The sequence below is a fragment of the Aethalodelphis obliquidens genome, unplaced genomic scaffold (assembly GCF_003676395.1).
Source record: "Aethalodelphis obliquidens isolate GAN/ISIS:26980383/991018 unplaced genomic scaffold, ASM367639v1 scaffold37, whole genome shotgun sequence".
Classification (NCBI taxonomy): domain Eukaryota; kingdom Metazoa; phylum Chordata; class Mammalia; order Artiodactyla; family Delphinidae; genus Aethalodelphis; species Aethalodelphis obliquidens.
The window spans coordinates 15,295,786-15,321,409 of NW_020837981.1; the positions used below are offsets into that span (position 1 = coordinate 15,295,786).

General features: G+C 39.8%; 1 protein-coding gene across 2 annotated transcripts in view; it reads right to left on the reverse strand.

The window, feature by feature from the left end:
• Positions 1-1,514: 1,514 nt before the first annotated feature.
• KIFBP (kinesin family binding protein) overlaps positions 1,515-25,624 on the reverse strand; it is a 41,883-nt gene continuing 17,773 nt past the window's right edge. The window contains exons 3-7 of one of the 2 annotated variants that reach the window (XM_027130070.1): positions 19,622-19,701; positions 19,129-19,312; positions 16,503-16,587; positions 7,303-7,418; positions 1,515-2,960 (exon numbers count right to left, since the gene is read on the reverse strand). In XM_027130070.1, coding sequence (XP_026985871.1) covers positions 2,085-2,960; positions 7,303-7,418; positions 16,503-16,587; positions 19,129-19,312; positions 19,622-19,701 — 1,341 coding nt within the window. In that variant the 3' untranslated portion in view covers positions 1,515-2,084. Of the gene's footprint in view, positions 2,961-7,302; positions 7,419-16,490; positions 16,588-19,128; positions 19,313-19,621; positions 19,702-25,624 lie in introns of both variants that reach the window. The other variant, XM_027130069.1, reaches the window with a different exon arrangement.

Here is a 25,624-nt window from a genome sequence, read left to right on the forward strand (position 1 = left end):
TAGAGAAAGAGATCAGTATTGGTTAAGCAAGCTAATGAGCGACTTTAAAATGAAGTTATGAGGTTGACTAAGGTTGAGAGCAATATGGCTATATCAAGAAAGGCTCATAACAGGGGGACTTGTTCTAGAATCAGTTTTCAAGAGAGATGAAGAAATGCGAGTAGCTGAGATGCAGAGCCATCTCACTACCCCGAAACCTCCCTCCCCTCTTTGCCTCTTGACCCTCTTCACTTTCCTTTTAAAGTTTGATTAAAGGGGGGTGTTAGCAATCATCCCATCTCAAGCATCTTAATATCCTAAACTCAGTATGACCTGAATAGAACTCTTAATTCTAACCCCACATCTCCCTCATAGAAATGTGCTTCACCTGCATACTGCAACTTCATATGGTTCTTGATTCTCCTTTCCCCTTCATGCCTTCCACATAATCCTCTGGCATGTCCTGTGATTCTACTCCCAAAGCACATAATGAACTTAACCACTTCTCTCCATCCCTACTTGATGACCCTGGTCCAAACCTTTCGGATTAATCCTAATAGAGCTTGTCTCCATGCTTCCCCTTTGGTGCCTCTCCCTTCTCGCTACAATCTACAAATCCCTCTCCATCTGGACTCCCTACTCCTGCCCCACCCCATTCTACTCCCACCTCATCTGCTCCAGCCACACTGGCCCTTCCCATCTTCTAAAATGCAAAACTCCTTCCTAAGCTGGAGCCAGCCTGAGGGCCTAGCATTCTCTGGAACACTCTACCTAAGAATCTTTACTTTGCTGCCCCTTTCTGGCCGTTTAGTTCTCGGCTCACTGTCACTTTCCACCTTTTCAGCGGCCTTTCAGATCACTGTCGCACCACTTCCCATGAAACCTCGGATTCTGGTTCCTTTCTTAATAGCATTCATGACTTGAAATCCTCTTATCTATTTACCTGCCCCATGAGAATAGGATCTTGCTGATCTTGTTCATTATTGTATCCTCTAAGCCTAGAAAACCGAGAACAGTGCCCGATCCACAGGAGACATTTAATAAATATTGAGTGAATTACACACTGCTGTTATACTCAAAGACCTTCTTTTCCTGGCAAACTGATCTCAAAGGAAAAGCAAGGTATTTACCACACATACATACATGTTACCGAATCTTAGACTTGGCTTCGGAAGGCTTAGGACTAGGTCAACATACAGAGCTATTCTCTGTATCAAATTTTACAACTGATCTTGATTTTTGCACTGGATAGCGACTTCATTTCAATTCTGCAACCACTTAAAATGACATATACTAACTGTTATTTGCATATCTTTTTTCAACAGTGCTTAAAGCTTAATAGATATACTAGGATCCTCTGAGAAACTGCAGTTAATAAAATTTTTCTGGAACATAGTAGTATTTCAAAAAGTGTATTCAATGAATGTTTTAATGTGTTCTCTCTATACAATGTTACCAAAGAAATATTCTTCTCTGGCTTCAAATAAGCTAATACCCTTTGAAGTATCAAAAATAAACCAACTCTTACAAGAAGACAAAAGAATAAATGGAAGCTTTTATTAGTGAAGCAAGTCAATTTATTATATTTCCAACATGGCCTTCTTCCTCTATAATGAAACAAACTACAATATTTTACAACATAACTTAGTTTTTTTAATATTCCAGAAGGGAAAGATTTCTTTGGGAATTTAGGAAAGCAAATATTTTGGGAAGAATAACTACAAGAAGTTATTTTTTCAACTTTAATACAGTAACAGCTTGCCCACCAGGTATATTACCCAGCACTTTTCCTTTTAATGAATCCATCAAGTATTAGCCAACAAAGAACCTACTTTTAGAAAATGAGGCAGAAAAGGTTTATATTTAAATAGGAAACGAGCAATCTAAATACCAATCACATGTCACTTTAACAAGGCAATTTATTTACATAGTTAGGTATAAATTATTGTTGATTAAGGTCCTAGCAAAAACTCAATTGGTCTATTTCAAGTTCAAACAGCACTGATCTGGCTATGAAGGTAGACATCATAATGGAATTGGGCCTGTTTGAATAAGGGGAAATAAATCCATTAGTGCACATTTTCTGTTATTAAAAACAAGGATTATTAAGTCAGGGACATCTTGGTTCTGAACCTCTCCATTTTTGTTGGAAGAAGACTGACCATCTCTTTGCTAAGTTCTAGTTCAACTTCTATTTCCTGGGCAGCTTCAGGGTGCTTCTCACAGTAATCAACAATAAATTTGTAATGTTCCAGTGATGTTGCCAAATTTTCTAGCTCTTTCTTGGGATCTGCAGTGATGATTTTGCCATAGAGACGGGCAACTCGAAACTTAGCTAACATGGCAGGGCGAAGAACATCTTCCCCTATATGCTCAGGAAATACTTTATTTGGGTCTCTCAGGGAGTCTAAGAAGAGCTGGTAGTACTTCAATGCTGACTTATTAAGACTATTTATTTTTTTCACGATGTGTGAATCAGGATCCCTCAGCTTGTCAGCTATGGCAATCTTCAAATCCATCATATCATAATAAGCATGTGCAACTTCAAACTGAATCTGTCTGTTGACCAACAAATAATACTGTGGATTCAGGTCCACAATTAGGGGCTCTAGCATAGCTATTCTGCGTTTATGCATCTTGCACCTTCTCTCCATGTCAGTTTCAAAGAATGCAAGCACCTTAAACAGAGCACTGTGGTCCTGGACAACTTCAATATGGTCAGTGACATAACCATCAATCTGAAAGAACTCTTTTGCCTCAAAAACATAGTGCTGACCCATTAAGAAAAGCTCTCTGGCTTCTTCAAAATCTGAAGGTCTCAAATAGCTCACTTTCTCTTCCACTGCAGAGATGGCATCACACAGTTCGCCGGTTCCAAACTGTACAGCTTTTTTCCTAACACTTTCTTCCTCATCTAGTTCTTTCTTCCTTAAAGCTCTAAGTTCAGATTGTTTATCAAGATCAAGCTCCCCTATGTTGTCCTGAAAGAAAAAAATAAATTATGGTTGAGGACAGACACTGGTCTCCTGCTGTCAATACTACAGCAAACTTAAGAGTAAAGATAAGAAAACCCTCTTCCCAGCCTGGTTTAGGGAGGTGATATAATCACATGTTTTTAAACTTCTTTCTAATTATATTCCACTTATATTAAAAATGAAAGAAACTAGGAAAAAGTAAAACTGCTTATTTCCTCTTTGGGGCACTAACTCATTTATAGTTACTCTTTTTTTTTTTGGCAGTACGCAGGCCCCTCACTGTTGCGGCCTCTCCCGTAGCGGAGCACAGGCTCCGGACGCGCAGGCTCAGCGGCCATGGCTCACGGGCCCAGCCGCTCCGCGGCATGTGGGATCTTCCCGGACCGGGACACGAACCTGCGTCCCTTGCATCGGCAGGCGGACTCTCAACCACTGTGCCACCAGGGAAGCCCTATAGTTACTCTTTTTAAGGTAAGATAAATGCATATGAAAACTGTAAGAGCTGTGAAACATTATATACATTTAATACATTATTAGTAGTATTTTAACATTAGAGTAAGATTGAAATCTACATCCTAAAAATATTGTATAGCAATGCAATTAAAATTAACAACATGATGTTTATGCTAAGTTATTTACTGAAATATATTAGAAATGCTCTAAGTCTCAAAGATACTAAAATAGAGAGTTAAATCTACTCATAGTTAAAGTTATCTTCCCCACCTCCTGGGGCCAAAAAAAAAAAAAACTAAGATGGTTAAAAAAAAAAAAAGCTAAGCTCATTCTCTTCTTCCTAGACAAGAAAATTAAACCTCAGACCCCTCAGTGGACAGCCCCAAGGCCTTCTCTTCTTTTCATTTGAAGTTGTCTCTCTAGATCTGCATTGTTCAAAACAGTAGCCATTTGCTGCATGTGGATGGCTATTGAGCATCTGAAATGTCCAAACTGAGATGTGATCAGTGTATAAATGATACATACCCAATTTCCAAGACTTAGTACAAAATTTAAAAGAGCTCAACTCTTTAGTATTGATGACAAATAGAAATGATTATTTCTTTTTATATTCTAGGCTAAGAAATATAAATTTCACCTGCTTTTTTCCTTTTCTAATGTAACCACTAGAAAACGTAGAATACCAGCCACATATGTAATTTTATTTCTATTGGACAGCACTGCTCTACACAGGTGACTCCATCCATACCCACGGTTGCAACTGCCATCCATGGAAGGAGGACTCACAAATCTACAGGTACAACCTGGACCTCTTCTCAAGCTCCAGACCCATAACTACAGCTCCCCACACAACATCTTCTCTCAGAAGACGCAGACACCTGATCCTCAACATGTCCACAATGGAACTCTTACTCTTCAGCAAACACATTCCTATTCTAGTAGTAGTTTAGTGAAGGACACTCCATCGATCTGGACAGCCAGCAGTCGAGGAATCACCCTTGAGATGTTCCTCTCCTCTCCCCTTTACCCCACACTTCCAATCCATCACCAGGTCCTTTACATTTTGCCCCCTAAATACCTCCTGAATGCATTTTTTTCCACCATCTTTTGCCACCACCCTAGAGCAAGCTCCTTTCACATCTCACCTCCACTGTTCCAATGGTCTTCTAATTTCCCCCCTCCACTCTTGCTTTCCCTCTTGCTTTCCCTCAATTCATTCTCCATTCTGCTACATAAGTGATGAGTCCAAAAACTCTCCAAGGCTTCCATTCATTGAAGGCCCTCTTGTTCTATCCCATCCTTTTTTTAAAATTATTTTTGGCTGCGTTGGGTCTTCGTTGCGGTGACTTCTCTTGTTGCCGAGCACGGGCTCTAGAGCACAGGCTCAGTTCTTGTGGTGCACGGGATTAGTTGCTCCTCGGCATGTGGGATCTTCCCAGACCAGGGCTCGCACCCGTGTTCCCTGCATTGGCAGGCGGATTCTTAACCACTGTGCCAGCAGGGAGGTCCCTGTTCTATCCCTTTCTAACTCTATCGTTTATCACATGTGCTCTCACTCTGCTCTAGCCTCACAGGCCTTTGTTCCATCCCTTCTAACACCATGCTCCCTATGCCACAGAATTTTTTTTTGATGGTGGGGGTAGGAGTTTATTTTATTAATTAATTTATTTTTGCTGTGTTGAGTCTTCGTTTCTGTGCGAGGGCTTTCTCTAGTTGTGGCAAGCGGGGGCCACTCTTCATCACGGTGCGCGGGCCTCTCACTATCGCGACCTCTCTTGTTGTGGAGCACAGGCTCCAGATGCGCAGGCTCAGTAGTTGTGGCTCATGGGCCTAGTTGCTCCGCGGCATGTGGGATACTCCCAGACCAGGGCTCGAACCCGTGTCCCCCTGCATTAGCAGGCAGATTCTCAACCACTGGGCCACCAGGGAAGCCCCTGCCATAGAATTTTTAAACGTGCAGCTTCAGCTCCTTGGAATGCTATGCCTTCTCATTCCCAGAGCTTCGTTCAGATGTTACTTCCTGCTACTATGACTTCTCTTATCATGTGTCTCTCCTTTGTGGAACTTACTAAAATTGCACTTTCGTACGAAGTAAAAAAAACACCGTCTATTTTTGTTCATCATAGTACAATGACTACCATAGAGCTGGCAGAAATACTTAAATTTGTATGTTATTAAACTTGAATTAAAGAAGGCTTTTCAGGTAAACAGATCATCAAAGGATAAAGTTAAAGTAACAAAGCCAGATTAAGAAAATCTGAGTAATTTAGTAGCATGGCAACTATTTGAGTTTAAAGTAACCAGGTGATAAACTCTAGTGCCCAGTCTGGAAAACATCAACTAAAGGAAGGGTAAGAGTTAAATGACACAGGGTGTTTTGCTTGACATAATTACTTTAAATGCAGGCCATAAGTCTCTAAATCTTGTTTACTTAATGTGCTTCCTGGCTGCTTGTTTGTTTACATGCTTTCTAGGCTGCTTTCTGAGAAGAAAGCTGACAGATTTTCCTGGCAACTTCTCTAGACATAAAGCTCCCTAGTTTTACTCCCCACTTCCTTTCTTTTCCAAACATGCCTCATCTTTACCCTCTACCTCTGAAGTGCTCTCATCTTTGAAAGACCCATGCTTCCAGGAGTTTGTGGCTTGTTTGGTTTTATTTTGTTTAGTAGTTTCACAAGGTTCTATATTGACTAAAACTGATTATACTTTAATGCATGTAAATAGAAAAGCAGCATAACTCCTTCAGGAAAGTCTCCAATGTATCTACACTTAGTATGGTGCATCCAAATGATTTATTTTCTCGGTAGTGGTTAGGAACTAGAATCCATTAGGTATGGATCAGTAATAACAATACAATGACGATAGTTAACTTACTGAGGACTCGGGTATGTCTCAGGCACTTTTCTGAGCCCTTTATATATATTTAACTCTCACAGCAACACTATTAAGTACTATTATTACCCCCATCTTATTTGTGAGGAAATTGAGGCAAAGAGAAGTTAACTGCCATGAATACACAGCTACAAACTAGCAGGGCTGTTTGCAGATACGTTTATACTTATATTTTTATCAAATATATATTTACTCTATAAAGTATGTAAAGATTAGTAAGACTTCCTGCCATCAAGTTGCTTATAGTCTAAAAAGAGGTAAAGGAGTAAGATAAGAATATGAATAGGGATAACAGGGATAATACAAAGTCAAGTGACTTAGGTAGGGTTCTAGGGAATTTAAAGGAGGGAGAAGATATCTGTAGGGGATGAAGAATTATACATTCAGTAATTTTTGAGAGGGGCTTCCCTGGTGGTGCAGTGGTTAAGAATCCACCTGCCAACGCAGGGGACACAGGTTTGATCCCTGGTCCGGGAAGATCCCACATGCCGCGGAGCAACTAAGCCCGTGCGCCACAACTACTGAGCCTGTGCTCTAGAGCCCATGAGCCACAACTACTGAAGCCCGCACACCTAGAGCCCGTGCTCCACAACAAGAGAAGCCACAGCAGTGAGAAGCCCACGCTCCCCACAACTAGAGAAAGCCCTTGTGCAGCAACAAAGACAACGCAGCCAAAAATAAATTTAAAAAAATAATTTTTGAGAACCTGTTGTGTCTGGAGATTAGTATATGATACAAATACAATGAAGACTCCCTCTCATGGAGCTTATGCTCTATCCAAAGGGAAGTCTTGAAGGAAGAGGTGTTATGTGAGATGGCCTCGATTGATGAGTAAGATTTGAAAAGGTTGAGATGGGGGAGAACAAGAAACAAATATATATGAACATTCTGCATGCCTTGAATAATACACATGCAGTGAGCCCAATGAGCATACTCCCCATTTTAAGCTTTTACTTAACATCCTGCTATTTAAGAAAGAAAAGACCACTTTTGACTGTATTACCTGCATGGAAAGTTGGGCATTCTGCATAAGAGTCAAACAGTATTTGATCCAGCATCTTGCTATTTCCCCTTTTCTTTGGTGATAAAGCTCTGGCACATCTCCTTCAGCTTCAGTAGCTAAAATGATACATGATTTGTGTAAGTTAAGGGTCACAATTGGAATTTTCATTGTTTACTGCATTCTTTTTTGTATTACTTACCCCCCTCATTATAAAAGTAACAAGTCCTCACTGAAGCAGTGGGGAAAAAAAAATTCCTACCACGCAGAGGTACTCACTATTATTTGCATATTTCTATCTAGTTTTTTCTTATGTATTACCTATAGGTAAAAACTAAGGTCACCATGTATATTAAATTTTGAATACCTCAGAGATATTGCAGGACTGATTCCAGATCACTGTGATAAAGTGAGTCACACGAATTTTCTGTTTTCCATAGCATATAAAAGTTATGTTTGCACTATACTGTAGTCTATTAAGTGTGCAATAGCATCATGTCTTAAAAATGTACACATCTTAATTAAAAAATACGTTATTGCTAAAAAATGCTAACCATCATCTGAGGCTTCAGAGAGTCATAAACTTTTTTGCTGGTGGACAGTCCCGCCTCAGTGCTGGTGGCTGCTGACCGATCAGGGTGGTGGTTGCTGAAGGGTGGGGGGGGGCCGTGGCAATCTCTTAAAACAAGACAGCAGTGACGTGTGCTGTGCTGATGGACTCCTCCTTTCATGAACAATTTCTCTGTAGCGTGCAATGCTGTTTGACAGCATTTCACCCAACGCAGAACTTCTTTCAAAATTGGAGTCCATCTTCTCAAACCCTGCCACTATTTCATCAAGTAAGTTTATGTACTATTCTAACTCCTTTGTTGTCATTTCAAGAATCTTCACAGCATCTTCACCAGGAGTAGATTCCATCTCAAGAAACCATTCTCTTTGCTCATCCATAAGAAGCAACTCCTCATCTCTCAAAATTTTATGAGATTGCAGCATTTCAGTCACATCTTCAGGCTTGACTTTTAGTTCTCACACTATTTCTACCGCATCTGCAGTTACTTCCTCCACTGAAGTCTTAAACCCCTCGAAATCATCCTTGAAATCATCCCTGAGGGCTGGAGTCAGCTTCTTCCAAACTCCTGTTAATGTTGATATTTTGACCTCTTCCCATGAATCATGAATGTTCTTAATGGCATCTAGAATAGTGAATCCTTTCCAGAAGATTTTCAATTTACTTCGCCCAGATCCATCAGAGGAATCACATCTATGGCAGTGATAGCTTATGATTTTTTTCTTCAAACAGTAAGACTTGAAAGTCGAAGTTACTCCTTGATCCATGGGCTGCAGAATGGATGTTGTATTAGCAAACATGAAAACAACATTAATTGCATTGTATATCTCCATCAGAGCTCTTGGATGACCCAGGTACATTGTCAATGAGCAGTAATCTTTTGAAAGGAATTTTTTTTTTTTGAACAGTAGGTCTTAACAGTGGGCTTAAAATATTCAGTAAACCATGTTGTAAACAGATGTGTTGTCATCCAGGTTTTGTTTTTCCATTTACAAAGCACAGGTAGCATAACTAGCATAAAGCATAATTAGCACAATTCTTAAGGGCCCTAGGATTTTCAGAGTAGTAAATGAGCATTACCTTCAAGTTAAAAGTCACCAGCTGCACTAGCCCCTAACAAAAGAGTCAGCCTGTCCTTTGAAGCTTTGAAGCCAGGCACTGACTTCTCTCTAGCTATGAAAGTCCTAGATGGCATCTCCTTCCAGTAGAAGGCTGTTTCATCCACACTGAAAATCAGTTTACTGTAGCCACCTTTGTTAATGACCCTAGCTAGATCTTCTGGATAATTTGCTGCTTCACCTTGCACTTTTACGTTATGGAGAGAGCTTCTTTCCTTAAATCTCATGAACCAACCTCTGCTAGCTTCAAACTTCTCTTCTGCAGCTTTCTCGCCTCTCTCAGCCTCCACAGAAATGAAGAAAGGTAGGGCCTTTCTCTGGATTAGGTTTTGGTTTAAGGGAATGTTGTGACTTGTTTAATCTTCTATCCAGACCACTAAAACTTTCTCCATATCAGCAATAAGGCTGTTTTGCTTTCTTATCACTAATGTGTTGACTGGAGTAGCACTTTCAATTTCCTTCAAGAACTTTTCCTTTGCATTCATAACTTGGCTAACCTGCGCAAGAGGGAGTATCTTTTGGTCTATTTTGACAGGCCTTCTTCACTAAGCTTAATCATTCCTAGCTTTTGATTTAAAGTGAGAGATTTGCAACTCTTCCTTTCACTTAGAGATCACTGTAGGGTTATTAACTGACCTAATTTCAATAGTGTTGTGTTCTCAGGAAACAGGGAGGCCGGAGGAGAGGGAGGAAGACATGGGGGAACAGCCAGTCAGTGGAGTAGTCAGAACACACATTTACCAATTAAGTTCACCATCTTATATGGACACAGTTAGTGGCACCCCAAAACAATTTCTTAGACCTTAGAACAGGTACATGTGGGTGATTAATACCATTATTAATCGAATTAGATTAATAAAAGGATTGCTCATACAGGTTCTTAGAATACTTTAGGATAAGAATTCCATAATTCATGTCTACTTGGATTCTTTTTTTTCTTTTCCATTATGGTTTATTACAGGATGTTGAATACAGTTACAATAGGACCTTGCTGTTTATCCATTCTATATATAATAGATTGCATCTGCTAGTCCCAAACTCCCAATCCAACCCTCCCCAACACCATCCCCCCGGCAACCCCGAATCTATACACGGGTTCTTAAGAGGTAGGTTGTTGAAAGCAGTTTCCTCTAATGTTTAAGCACTTGCTTTTACCACCTCGCCTATGCTATGGTCTCTGTAAATGAAGAAATAGTGTTGAACAAGGTGAAGGTTAGCATAGCTCCTAATTAATCTGTCAAATTCCAGTTTAGTAGAATCCAAATTGAAATGGATTTTTCATAAATTAAAAGCAGTCCTGAGTGGAAAGCATACCCCAAAACAATGTTTGGAATGATGGGGGTGATTTAATGAAGGGTCAAATATTTCATTTTGTAATGAGTCCCACGTCCAGTTTTACCAAAATACTGTTACATCTGTGGAAGGAATTTATTTTTGCAAAGAACAATTTTTTAATTTTTCATGGTTTAAATTATTTTGGTTTTCATTAGTATTTAAAAATCCTTTGTAACATGAAGTAACATTTTCAGTCGTCATGTTAGATTTAATGCAGTATTGCCATTAATCTGTGTACTTTGCTCTGCCTTTATAATCTTCCTTTTTCCCTCAACATGGGTGTGACACAAATGCCAAGTACAGCAGGCACCGCCCAGCTCTACAGGGAAAGAATCAAGTCGCTCACCTCCCAAGCAACATGGAAGCACAACACTGATGTAAGTCACCAGTCAGTTGGATTGTCTCCTTCAGGTGAACATTCAGTTCCATAGAAAAAGTGGTTTTTAATCCCAACAGTAAAACTTTGTACCTGGATTCTCTTATAAGGAAACAATGTATAGCTGATTCTCATTGTTCCTGGTAGGTATGTTCTATAAAGTTGCTGTGAACAGTGAATTTGGGAATGCTAAAACATCACTCCTAGGGCAAATACAGGGTTACGTTCTGATGAGCTTCTGGTCACAATATTTTCATCAACTGATCAATATATAACCTTATTTTAATGTGTTTCTGTTAAGACACCTTATTTAATATATAATTGACTCATTAACATTAACATTGAACTCATGGCCAATAGCACTGTAGCTTGTGCCTAAATGAAGCTTATCTAGCACTGTATTTTCTCCAGAGGGCACATCCCAGACTTCATGTGCTTAGGAACATTAGATACCACTTCAGCACTACACTTGGGGGCCATTTTAAACAATGAAATCGCCAACAAAATGCAAAGAAAAATGTGGCACTGAGTAATTTAGACCACAAAAAGGATACGTGTTTATAGTATGAGAGCTGAAACAAGAAGGTGGATCATTACCTTGTTTAACCTCAGCTGGTAATGTGCACCTCAGGTGCCTCAAATCCTTTGCTGTCTGCAAATGACCACATGAGTGCCTCGAGTACTGATTTTGGGGGTTACGAGTAAATTGTGCCAAGTAGGCAAATTCAAAAATATGGAATATACAGGGCCTCCCTGGTGGCACAGTGGTTGAGAGTCTGCCTGCTGATGCAAGGGACACGGGTTCGTGCCCCGGTCTGGGAGGTTCCCACATGCTGTGGAGTGGCTAGGCGCCTGAGCCACGGCCGCTGAGCCTGCGCGTCCGGAGCCTGTGCTCCACAGCAGGAGAGCCCACAACAGTGACAGGCCCGTGTACCGCAAAAAAAATAAATAAATATGGAATCTACAAATAATGAGGATTGACTGTATTTTGGAACCTGCACTTACATATGAAGTCCTTGATCTTTCCTTTTCAGAAATAGCTTATGGATCTGGGTAACTGACTTAAGGTTTGGAAGCAAGTTACTGGATTGTATACCTTACTAAAATGTGCTCAGAGGTCCTGGTGGACATATTACTGATTTTATTTTTTTGAATGTTTATTTTATATTGGAGTATAGTTAATTAACAAGGTTGTGTTAGTTTCAGGTACACAGCAGAGTGATTCAGTTATACATAGGATATACTTGTATCCTTTTTCAAATTCTTTTCCCATTTAGGTTATTAGATTTTTTTTTTAAATCCATCCTATGACAAAGGCTTTACTAACAACTTTCCATACAGTTAGTCAAAAAATAAAAAAAAAAACAAAGCACAGCAGACAGCATCTCACACACTAGAAACCAACATGACAAGAGCCCCTTCTCAACACTGTAAAAAAACAAAACAAAACCAAAAAACCCAAAACTGAGAACTTAGTTTTGGTGGGGGACAGAACTTTGGTCCCCTACCAAATGAACTGAAATATCCCAGTAGAGAATCAAACCAAAGTGGTAAGATGGGGATAGGGGGTGGGTGTCAGATTTTTAAATAACTGCTTTTGTGACAAACGAGCTGGAAAAGACAGGTTTGGGCTAGGCTGCGTCCCTTACTATAACTATCAGGTTATTACAGACTATTGAGCAGAGTTCCCTGTGCTACCGAGTAGGTCCTCTTTAATTTTTAAAAAAATATTTATTTGGCTGCATTGGGTCTTAGTTGTGGCACATGGGATCTTCGTTGTGGCCTGCAGGATCTCTTGTTGCGGTGCACAGGGCTGCTTTCTAGTTGTGGCGGGCGGGCTCTAGAGCAAACAGGCTTAGTTGCCCCACGGCATGTTGGATCTTAGTTCCCGAACAAGGGATCGAACCTGCACCCCCTGCATTAGAAGGCAGCTTCTTAACCACTGGAGCACCAGGGAAGTCCCTGTAGGTAATCTCTTTTAAATGTAGCAGTGTGTACATGTCAATCCCAAACTCCCAATCTATCCCTCCCCAGCACCCCTCCCCCGGTAACCATAACTTCGATCTCTATGAGTCTGTTTTGTAAAAAAGTTCATTTGTATCATCTTTTTTAGATTCTGCATATAAGTGATATGATATTTGTCTTTCTCCATCTGACTGACTTCACTTAGCATGATAATCTCCAGGTCAATCCATGTTGCTGCAAATGGCATTATTTCATTCTTTTTAATGGCTGGGTAATATTCCATTGTATATATGTACCACATCTTCTTTATCTATTCATCTGTTGATGAACATTTAGGGTGCTTCCATGTCTTTGCTACTGTAAACAGCACTGCAGTGAACACTGGGGTGCATGTATCCTTTTGAACCATGATTTTCTCTGGAGATATGCCCAGGAGTGGGATTGCTGGGTCACAGGGTAGCTCTATTTTTAGTTCCTTAAACTTCCATACTGTGCTCCACAGTGGCTGCACCAATTTACATTCCCACCTACAGTGTAGGAGGTTTCCCTTTTCTCCACACCCTCTCCAGGATTTTTTATTTGTAGACGTTTTGATGATGGCCATTCTGACTGGTGTGAGGTGATACCTCATTGTAGTTTTGATTTGCATTTCTAATACTTAGCAATGCTGAGCATCTTTTCATGTGCCTGTTGGCTATCTTCTTTGGAGAAATGTCTGTTTAGGTCTTCTGGGTTGTTTTTTTCTGTTGTTGAGCCACATGAGCTGTTTGTAAATTTTGGAGATTAATCCCTTGTCTGTGGTGTCATTTGCAAACGTTTTCTCTCATTCTCTGGGTTGTCTTTTTGTTTATGGTTTCATTTGCTGTGCAAAGCTTTTGAGTTTAATTAGGTCCCATTTGTTTATTTTTTTTTTATTTCCATTACCCAAGGATTTGGATTGAAAAAGATCTTGCAGTGATTTATGTCAAAAGTGTTCTGCCTGTATTTTCCTCTAAGAGTTTTTATAGTACCCAATCTTATTTAGGTCTTTAATCCATTTTCAGTTTTAAAATTTTTTTATTGGAATACAGTTGCTTTACAATGTTGTGTTAGTTTCTTGCTGTACAGCAAAGGGAATCAGTCATATGTATACATATATATCCACTCTTTCTTAGATTTCCTTCCCATTTAGGTCACCACAGAGCACTGAGTAGAGTTCCCTGTGCTATACAGTGGGTTCTCATTAGTTAGCTACTTGAAGCATTTTAAAATTCTTAGTATTGGACAGACGAATGCATAAAGAAGAGGTGCATATATACAATGGTATATTACCTAGTCATTAAAAAGAATGAAATAATGGTATTTGCAGCAACATGGATGGACCTGGACATTATCATACTGAGTGAAGGAAGTCAGATGGAGAAAGACAAATATCATATAATACAGCTTAAACAATGATACAGGGCTTCCCTGGTGGCACAGTGGTTGAGAGTCCGCCTGCTGATGCAGGGGACACGGGTTCGTGCCCCGGTCTGGGAAGATCCCACATGCCGCGGAGCGGCTGGGCCCGTGAGCCATGGCTGCTGGGCCTGCGCGTCCGGAGCCTGTGCTCTGCAACAGGAGAGGCCACAACAGTGAGAGGCCCGTGTACCGCAAAAAAAAAAAAAAAAAAAAAGATACAAATGAACTTATTTACAAAACATAAACAGACTCACAGAGAAGGAACTTACGGTTATGGGGGGGCGGGGAGGGTGACAGATTGGGAGTGACATGTACACACTGATATTTAAAACAGGTTAACTACAAGGACAGGGAAATCTGCTCAATACTCTGTAATAACCTAAATGGGAAAAGAATTTGAATAAAGGATACATGTATAACTGAATCACTTTGCTGTACACCTGAAACTAACATAACATTGTTAATCAACTATATTCCAATATAAAATAAAATTTTAAGGAACGTCCTGGCAGTCCAGTGGTTAAGACTCCACACTTCCAATGCAAGGGGCATGGGTTTGATCCCTGATTGGGGAACAAAGATCCCACTTGCTGTGCAGTGTGGCCAAAAAAATTAAAAAAAAAAAATCCAGAATGTTCCCAAAAGCAAAACTTGAATTTGTCATGTGCTGCCCATTATTTACATAGCATTTACACTGTATTTGATATTATAAGTATACTCTAGAGATGATTTAATGCATACAAGAGGATGTGCATTGGTTATATGCAAATACTATGACATTTTATATAAGGGACTGTAGCATCCATAGATTTTTGGTATCCATGGTGGCCCTGGAACCAATCTCCCATGGATACCAAGGGATGACTGTACCAGAAGTAGAACTGCTAGATCATACATAGCTCTATTTTTAATTTCTTGAGGAACCTCCAAACGGTTTTTCATAGTGGCTACATCAATTTACAATCCTACCACAGTGCACATGGGTCCCCTTTTCTCCACATCTTGACCAACACTTGTTATTTCTTGTCTTTTTGATAATAGTCAATCTAATAGGCGTGAGGTGATAGTTCATTGTGGTTTTGATGTGCTCAAATATACATGTTAACTGATTTATAAAACCAAATGAAACACTATAAACTAGATATTTGGACATATCACATATTGTACTCCAACCAAAAATGTATAACGTGAATATTAGTGTAAAGAAACAGCAAACACCAATTGGAAAAATCTATGAAATAACTGGCCTACATATTTTCAAAAATATCTGTGATGAAAGGCTGAGGAACTGTTCCAGATTAAAGATGACTAAAGAGATGTGACAACTACTGTGGAGAATAGTATGGAGGTTCCTTAAAAAACTAAATACAGAAACTACCATATGATCCTGCAATCCCACTCCTGGGCATATATCCAGAGAAAATCATAATTCGAAATGATACATGCACCTCAGTGTTCATTGCAGCACTACTTACAGTAGCCAGGACATGGAAGCAACCTAAACGTCCATCAACAGAAAAACGGATAAAAAAGATGTGGTACATGTATACAACGGAGTATTACTCAGACATAGAAGAACGAAATAATGCCATTTGCAGCAACATGGGTGGACCTAGAGATCGTCGTACTGAGCAAAGTAAGTCAGACCAAGAGAAATATCATGATGTTGCTTAGACGTGGAATGTGGAATCTAAGAAAATGGTACAAATGAACTTACTTACAAAACAGAAATAGCATTACAGATGTAGAAAATTTACAGTTACTGGGGGGTAAGGAGGGGGTGGGATGAATTAGGAGATTAGGATTGACATAGACACACTACTACATATAAAACAGATTAATAAGGACCTACTGTATAGCACAGGGAACTCTTCTCAATACTCTAATGCCCTATATGGGAAAAAAATCTAAGAGTGGACATATGTATAACTGACTTACTTTGCTCTACAGCAGAAACTAACATAACATTGTATATCAACTATATTCCAATAAAAATTTTAAAGAGATGTGACAACTAAATACAACCTTGAACTGGATACTCTGGTACTAGAGAAATTGCTATAAAGGACATTACAGGGACAGCTACTAAATATGAATTATAGATAAAACAATTGTATAACAATTATATTTCCTGTTCTATGATAATATAAGAAAATACTCTTATTTTTAGGATAAAACACTGAAGTATTAGGGGGTAAAGGAACCTAATGTATGCAATCTTCTCTCAAATGGTTCAGAAAGAAAAAATGTGACTACAAATGAGGCAAATACTAAAAATTGGTAAATTTAGAAGGGCGTATGGTAGTTCTTTGTTCTGTTCTTGAATTTTCTAAAGTTTAACATGATTTTAAAATAAAAATTTTAAAAAGCTATGTAATTAAACACGCACACCTAAACTTACTGTCTTCTGTGGTTCGGATCTTTCCAGTTTGACCAAAAATGACATTAGCAGCTGATAAACAGTGCCTGGCCTCCATAAAGCATTGCTGTTGAGGAAATAAACAAGAATAAAGTCTTAACAAAATCAGGTAGAAACCACTACTAAGGAGGCCCTGTATAGTAACTAATACAAGAAGGTATATAAGATATATTTTAGTATTATCTGGTTGAAAAAACTACCTTAAAGATTAAAAATAACAATACCCCCAAACTCTTAATAATCCAAACTAGCTGAAAAACAACTGCTGATTGACTACTGAAGGAGAGCTAACTTTTAATCAGCATACAAGAATGGCTATCATCCTAGACTCAAAGTACCTCACAGTCCTTTTAGGTGCAGGCTAAGTAGCCAAAGTTCCACACATGATCAATTTTTAGACCATTACATTCTGTCAGAGGACTTGAAGATTTAATCTTTCTTAGGTTTAGAGATCCCTTTCACATCCTACCATTCAAAGGCAAACAGGATAAATTTCGATAGAGATTCCTGTCTTCTAAAATCTTTGGAATTTACAATACAAGGCTTCCCACCAAGTTCTGAAGTCAGCAGATTTCCACAGATGAACTCTATGGAACTGCTTTACCAACACAGTTAAAGACTTCATAATCCAAACTGGGGCACGGTAAACTTCTCAAACACTTTGAGAACATCTCCTTGTTACTTTAATGCTTTACATTTGTCATGTAAGTCACAGGACTACTCAGCAGAATTACCAAGTCCAACTTATAGTTGGAAGCCACCCTCATTAAGTATGTCTACTTCATATTAGTAACACTGATTTTTGCTAAGAGGATTTTTAATGGTTGACTATGACTTTAAAATCTCAGCATTAAATGTATCTCCCCGTTATTGCAAATTCGGAAGCCATCTTGAGAACAGCTGGGCACCATGTGTAGTATTAGCCCAGCAGTATTTATAGATCAAAATGTTGGTGTTAAACCTCAAACCAAAAGAAAGGTACAGTTTACATAAAGAAGTTTTAATTGTTGCTCTATAATCCCTTACTCATCATTATTACTTCAGCTTTGTCCAGATTGGCTATCTGAAAGCAACCACTGTTAGAAAACAGTGAGTGCCCTGTGCCCTCTAGGTGGCTGGTAAATGTGGGACTTCACCTGCAAGGCAGGGACTCACTAAGTAGCAAAACCTCATGGAACCAGATGAAGATGATAGTGATATAAATGACAATTGCATTTTTAAAAAACATGGATCAAATCTCTTTTTGCAGTATAACTTAGCTAGTTATAACACAACTTATAAAACATTTTGGTAAAAAAAAAAAGCACAGAGTGGGGAGGTACTCATGAAATTTACTGCATGCTCAGCATAAGCAGTGCTTAACAACTTAAAATTTTTAATTACACTTTAATATCTAGATATCTCAGTACTGTTAGAATCCATGGAGTTTTAAATGTTAATTAAAATTACAGTGAATATGTAATTTTAAAGTTGCTAAACAAAACAAAGGGCCTCTGGAAGCTATTTTTAAAAAAAAAACCATAAAAAGGTGCCACAAGCAGAAGCACCAGGTAACACTTTGATGATGATCACAATGAAATGGATTCATGAGATTTAGATTTAACTGAATGCTCTGATATAGATGCAGTAGCGTTACTTACACGCTTGATCTTAGACCAAAGTCCTAGAAGCGATGCTGCAGTCACCACAGCCCTTTCTCTCCTGCTAATAGCTTTTCTGAATGAAATTCCATGGGACAATACTTTAAACATAGGGCGCATTTATAGAACGAGCACTAGCAAAAAAACTTAGAAAGGATAAAGGCCCGGTAAGGATACAGCAGCAGGTAAACAGAGATCTAAGAAGAAACTCTGATAAGCAAAGAATTACTAAAAGTTCAGAGAGGCTTGTGAATTAGAAATACAAATAAAAGTAATTTCTATCACTGAGATACCTAATTGAGAATTAATAGAAAATCTGGCTGGGAAAGGTGGCTTTAAAGTGTTTTAGCATTAAAAATTCTCTTAAGGACTAAAAATTTTAAAAGGTCAATTAAGAATATACCAACATGATTCTGAATAATTCTGAAAGCAACTAAGAAGCTCAAATTTGTCCCTGTGTAATACTCCAGAAAAAATATAACGACCTGGAACTCAGAAATTGAGCAGAGATATTCCCAACATAGAAAAAGTACTATGAAGGAGTTAATTCTAAAGAATAACTGAAATGCATCACATGCTTTATCAAAGCCCACATTTAACAGTCAACTTCCTCAGACAAATTCTCATAGTCACTGCATAAAGATAGTTAAGCCTACAAGATAAAATCTGCAATTTAAAATAACATCTCACTAAAATAGAGATAGCCTGTCTGTATCAAAAAAGAACTGGTCTTAGGCAACGTAGGACATGATAAAATGATAAAATTATTTTAAGATTCAAAAGGATTACTGCAACAAAAAGCTACAGACTTTAGTACACTGGCAAACTGGGCTGCATTTTTCTGTCCAGTTTACATCATAAAATACAAGCTACCTGTTTTTAAAAGATGACATTTTCAAGGTACTTTTGGTTCTATTTTTATACACACTATTGGTAACTCTGTTAGATAACTACTTTGAGAAGCTTACCTTATTGATGTAAAATTGTGACAAGGTAGCAGCATTAATAGCCCACTCCATAGGATGGTAGGCATTGTGCTCAAGCTGGCGTTTTAGGGTACTATGGCAATAATGGGCAGCCTTCTCAAACATTTCCATGTGCTGGTAGACTTGAGCCAGGTAATATAGGTTATGAGTATAAACCTTCTCAAATCTATGAAGGAAAAAACATTTGTGTAACGATTTACAATTTATAAGGAACTTTCAAATATACTGATCCTCCCACCAACCCCTTCAGTTGGGTATGACTTGTATCTATTTGACAGATAAGGAAACTGAGCCCCAGATTTGAACAGGGTAACTTATCTAGGAAGTGGCAAATGAAGGTTTTAATCCATGCCAGAATCCACATTCTATAACCTTTGAGTGCCTTGAAAAAGAAAGCACTGTGCTTTTTTTGAGCAATCATCTCAAATACACTATGTGGAAATACCTGTGAGGGCTGATTTCTAGACCTACTCACCTTTTTGATCTTTCTTGTTCAGCAAGTTTCTCTTCTTCAGGAAGAAAATGCTCCGTAGGATCAAGAGGAGGACTCCCAATCTGTAATTAAAGCAAAACAAAACTCTAAAATTTTACTGTAAACTTCAAGCGCCCTCCTCTGGAGGAAAAGGAGAAATAAAATTTTTAAAATTTTTTAATTTTTACTTCAGTTTTTACTAGTTCACTTTCATATTATCCAAGAAGTAATTTTCTTAACCATAAAATCAGAGTCAAACAAATAAAAGGAGACTTCCCTACAAGCTCACACCTGACAAAATTTTAACTGCTGTTGCAGGTGAACTTCAAATACACACACACACACAAGTCTACCATTTTGCTTTTAGAGATGTATAATTCTTTAAGTATTTTAAGTCTTAATTTTGTCTGGTAAAGAAAAGCTCTTTTGAAAACCTACATAAGCATGACAAAAACCAAAAATGTATACATCCTGAGAGCAATACTGTTCTAAACTGACCACTTTAGTACACTGGCAAACTGGGCTGCATTTTTCTATCCAGTTTATGTCATAAAATACAAGCTACCTGTTCTTAAAAGATGACACTTTCAGGATGACATCTGAAAAATCAAAGTTTTTTTCGTTTTTTTTTTTTTGCTGTACGCGGGCCTCTCACTGTTGTGGCCTCTCCCGTTGCGGAGCACAGGCTCCGGACGCGCAGGCTCAGCGGCCATGGCTCACGGGCCTAGCTGCTCCGCGGCATGTGGGATCTTCCCAGACCAGGGCACAAACCCGTGTCCCCTGCATCGGCAGGCGGACTCTCAACCACTCAGCCACCAGGGAAGCCCAATCAAAGTTTTTAATATTCTAATATTCTCAAGGGCACAAAAGATGATATACAGATTATACCCTTTCAATACAGGGACGATTCCATTGTTTATTGCCTTGGGCAAGTCACCCCATCTCTTGTGCTTATGTTTCCTCATCTATAAAATAAGGATGGGACTTCCCTGGTGGCGCAGTGGTTAAGAATCTGCCTGCCGGGACTTCCCCGGTGGTCCAGCAGTAAAGAATCCGCCTTCCAATGCAGGGGACGCGGGTTCGATCCCTGATCGCATAACTAAGATCTCACATGCTGCGGGGCAACTAAGCCTGTGTGCGGCAACTAGAGAGAAGCCTGCGTGCCACTACTAAAACCCTACGCAGCCAAAAAAAAAAAGAATCTGCCTGTCTGCCAATGCAGGGGACTCGGGTTCGATCCCTGGCCCGGGAAGATCCCACATGCCGCGGAGCAACTAAGCCCGTGAGCCACAACTACAGAGTCTGTGCTCTAGAGCCCGCGAGCCACAACTACCTGAAACCCACGCGCCTAGAGCCCATGCTCCACAACAAGAGAAGCTACCACAATGAGAAGCCCACACACCCGAACTAAGAGTAGCCCCTGCTCGCCGCAAGTTGTGTATATCACATATAATCCCATCTGAGGTCTTCCAAAAAAGCAGAACTACTTAACCACTGCCTCATTCTACTTCTGTGAGGATAGGATCCTCAACTTTAAACTGAATTCACTAAACTCCAAATAGCAGCCATGGTTTCCATTAAAAAAAAAAAAAATGTGACCTTACATTCTGGACGCAAACACTAAAAGCATCACAACTTGGGGGACTTCCCTGGTGGTCCAGTGAGTAAGACTCAGAGCTCCCAAGGCAGGGGACCCGGATTTGATCTCTGGTCGGTGAACTAGATCCCACGTGCATGGTGCAACTAAGAGTCCACATGCTGCAACTAAGAAGTCCGCATGCTGCAGTGAAGATCCCACCTGCCGCAACTAAGGCCCAGTGCAGACAAAAAAAAAAAAAGACACCTCAACTTGGGTCCCTAGAATTCACAAAAAGTAAAAATGACTAAGCCAGGAAGCAAGGCACAAGGCAAACACAATAGATAAACTGTTCTTCAAAGATCTCCTTAAGAAGTTTGAGGGCTGTTTTGTATGCTTAGCCCTATCTTGATGAGGGAAATTAATCAATGTATTTTTTATGTACATACTTCACTGTTATGACCATCACACTTCATCCTGTAACACTAACAGTCAAAATAGTCTCCTCTCTTAACTAAAATATAGGTATAATTAAGTACAAAGAGTTTTGCTATGTGTTTTATGTTTCCATAATAATACCAGGTTTATTTGGCTGCATTGGGTCTTTATTGCTGCACGCAGGCTTTTTCTAGTTGTGGTGAGCGGGCGCTACTCTTCGTTGCAGTGTGCAAGCTTCTCATTGCGGTGCATGGGCTCTAGGCGCACAGGCTAGAGTAGTTGTGGCACGCGGGCTCAGCACTTGTGGCTCGCGGGCTCTAGAGCACAGGCTCAGTGGTTGTGGCACACAGGCTTCGTTGCTCCGCAGCACGTGGGATCTTCCCGGGCCAGGGATCAAACCCGTGTCCCCTGCATTGGCAGGCAGATTCTTAAGCACTGCACCACCAGGGAAGTCCCTTTATACCAGTTTTTAATGAAATATTATAGGTGTTCGGTCTCTTCACATTTTAAACTAACAATTTCATGAGTAAGAGTGTGAGCCTAAAGTCACGAAAGGCAACTAACATCTCAGTCTGGCTTTGTGGTGTTCTGTTCCTCTTAGCACTTTAGGAGGAAAGTTAAAATGCCAAGGTAGAAGATCCATGACTTTTAAAATTCTGCAATTTGGGGATATATTTCTCAGAAAAAAAGTATTAAGGGCTATAAACACATATTCTAAATGTACATTCTAATCCAATCAAAAAATGGGCAGGAGACCTAAATAGACATTTCTCCAAGAAGAAATACAAATGGCCAACAGGTACATGAAAAGATGCTCAACATCGCTAATTATTAGAGAAACGTAAATCAAAACTACAATGAGGTATCACCTCACACTGGTTAGAATGGCCATCATCAAAAAAATCTACAAACAACAAATGCTGGAGAGGGTATGGAGAAAAGGGAACCCTCCTACACTGTTGGTGGGAATGCAAATTGGTACAGCCACTATGGAGAACAGTATGGAGATTCCTTAAAAAACTAAAAACAGAGCTACCATATGATCCAGCAATCCCATTCCTGGGCATATATCTGGAGAAAACCATAATTCAAAAGGATACATGCACCCCAGTGTTCACTGCAGCACTATTTACAATAGCCAAGACATGGAAGCAACCTAAATGTCCATCAACAGATTAATGGATAAAGAAGAGGTGGTACATATATACAATGGAATACTACTCAGCCATAGAAAGAGAATGAAATAATGTCACTAGAGCAAGATGGATGCAACTAGAGATTACCATACTAAGTGAAGTAAGTCAGAAAGAGAAAGACAAATACCATATGATATCACTTACATGTGGAATCTAAAACATGGCACAAATTAACCTACCTACAAAACAGAAACAGACTCAGACATAGAGAACAGACTTGTGGTTGCCAAGGGGGGTGGGGACGGAGAGGGATGGACTAGGAGTTTGGGATTGGTAGATGCAAACTATTGCATTTAGAATGGATAAACAAGAAGGTCCTAATGTATAGCACAGGGAAATACATTCAATATCCTGTGATAAACCATAATGGAAAAGAATATTAAAAGAATGTATATATGTGTATAACTGAGTCACTTTGCTGTACAGCAGATTGGCACAACTGTAAATTAACTATACTTCAATAAGAGGAAGGGAGGGAGGGAGGAAGAAAGAAAGAAAGAAAGGAAGGGAGGGAGGGAGGGAGGGAGGGAGGGAGGGAGGGAGGGAAAAGAAAAGAAAGAAAAAAGGAAAGGAAAGAAAAAAGAAAAATAAAATAGATAACCAACAAATAGCACAGGGAACTCTGCTCAACATTCTGTAATAACCTAAATGGGAAAAGAATTTGAAAAAGAATAGATACTTGTATAACTGAATCACTTTGCTGTACACCTGAAACTAACACAACATTGTTAATCAATGATACTCCAGTATAAAATAAAAATTAGGGACTTCCCTAGTGGTCCAGTGGTTAAGACTCTGCGCTTCCAATGCAGGGGGCCCGGGTTCAGTCCCTGGTCAGGGAACTAGATCCTGCATGCTGCAACTAAAGATCCCACACATGCCATAACTAAGACCCGGCACAGCCAAATAAATAAATAAATGTTAAAAAATATGTATTTTTTTAATAAATAAAAATTAAAAAAAAAACTAGGGACTTCCCTGGTGGCGCAGTGGTTAAGAATCCGCCTGCCAAGGCAGGGGACACAGGTTCGATCCCTGGTCTGGGAAGATCCCACATGCCACGGAGCAACTAAGCCTGTGCACCACAACTACTGAGCCTGCGCTCTAGAGCCTACAAGCCACAACTACTAAGCCCACGCCCCACAACTACTGAAGCCCGCACGCCTAGAGCCCATGCTTCACAACGAGAAGCCACCGCAATGAGAAGCCCGGGCACCACAACGAAGAATAGCCCCTGCTCACCGCAACTAAAGAAAGCCCGTACGCATCAACTAGAGAAAGACCCAACGCAACCAAAAAAAAAAAAAACCTAAAAGTACATTTTAAAATTTCTTGTGGGTGTAATTAACATGTTGATTTGCTCCAATCTTTCTCCTCCAGGGGAAGCTTGTCATGCGTCAGGACCATATTTTATTCATATTTGATTCCCCTGCATTGTGCATAGTACCTGGCACAAAGTAAAAACAATAAATGTCTAGTGAATTAAACCGACAAAGCAAATAGGAACGCTTAGTCTATGCACTCTGCTTACAGCACATTTCTTTTATCTGCCATCATTATTTTGGTACAGATATGGAGTCCTCGCTACACTACACAGTTCTTAAAGGAGCACTTCATACTTGTGTTTTAGACTAAGTCCAACTACTAAGGGAGGCAGTAGGATATAGTGGTTAAAAGTGTGTGGTGTGGAGTCAGACCACGTTAACAATAGGTTGTAACCCCAGCTTTGCAACTTACTGGTGTGTGGACTTGGGCAAGTCATGTAATCTCTTGTGCATGTGTTCTCTCATCTATAAAATAATAAAAATATCTACCTCTTGGGCTTCCCTGGTGGCGCAGTGGTTGAGAGTCTGCCTGCCGATGCAGGGGACACGGATTCGTGCCCCGGTCTGGGAGGAACCCACATGCCACGGAGCGGCTGGGCCTGTGAGCCATGGCCATTGAGCCTGTGCGTCCGGAGCCTGTGCTCCGCAACAGGAGAGGCCACAACAGTGAGAGGCCCGCATACAGAAAAAAAAAAAAAAATCTACCGCTTAAGTTGTCATGAGAATTAAATGAGTTAAAATTTGTAAATCACCTGTAAGTGTCCACAAGTGCTACTATAAATGTTTGTTAAATAAATAAAGTATCAATAAGTGGGAATACATCAAACATTTAAAAAAAAACTTCTGCACAGCAAAGGAAACCATCAACAAAATGAAAAGGCAACCTATCAAACGGAAGAAAATATGTGCAAATCATATATGCAATAAGGGGTTAATATCCAAAATATATAAAGAACTCATTCAACTCAATAGCCAAAAAAAAAGAAATCTGATTAGAACATGGGCAAAAGATCTGAATTTTTTCAAAGGAGACATACAGATGGCCAACACACACATGAAAGCTCGCTCAACATCACTAATCATCAGGGAAATGCAAATCAAAACCACAATGAAATATTATCTCATACCTGTTAGAATGGCTATTATTAAAAACACAAGAAATAACAAGTGTTGACAAGGATGTGGAGAAAAGAGAACCCTGCTGCACTGTTGGTTGGAATGCAAATTGGTGCCACCACTATAGAAAACAACTGGAGGTTCCTCAAAAAATTAAAAATAGGGCTTCCCTAGTGGCGCAGTGGTTGGGAGTCCACCTGCCGATGCAGGGGACACGGGTTAGTGCCCCGGTCCGGGAAGATCCCACATGCCGCGGAGCGGCTAGGCCCGTGAGCCATGGCCGCTGAGCCTGTGCGTCCGGAGCCTGTGCTCCGCAGCGGGAGAGGCCACAGCAGTGAGAGGCCCGCGTACGGCA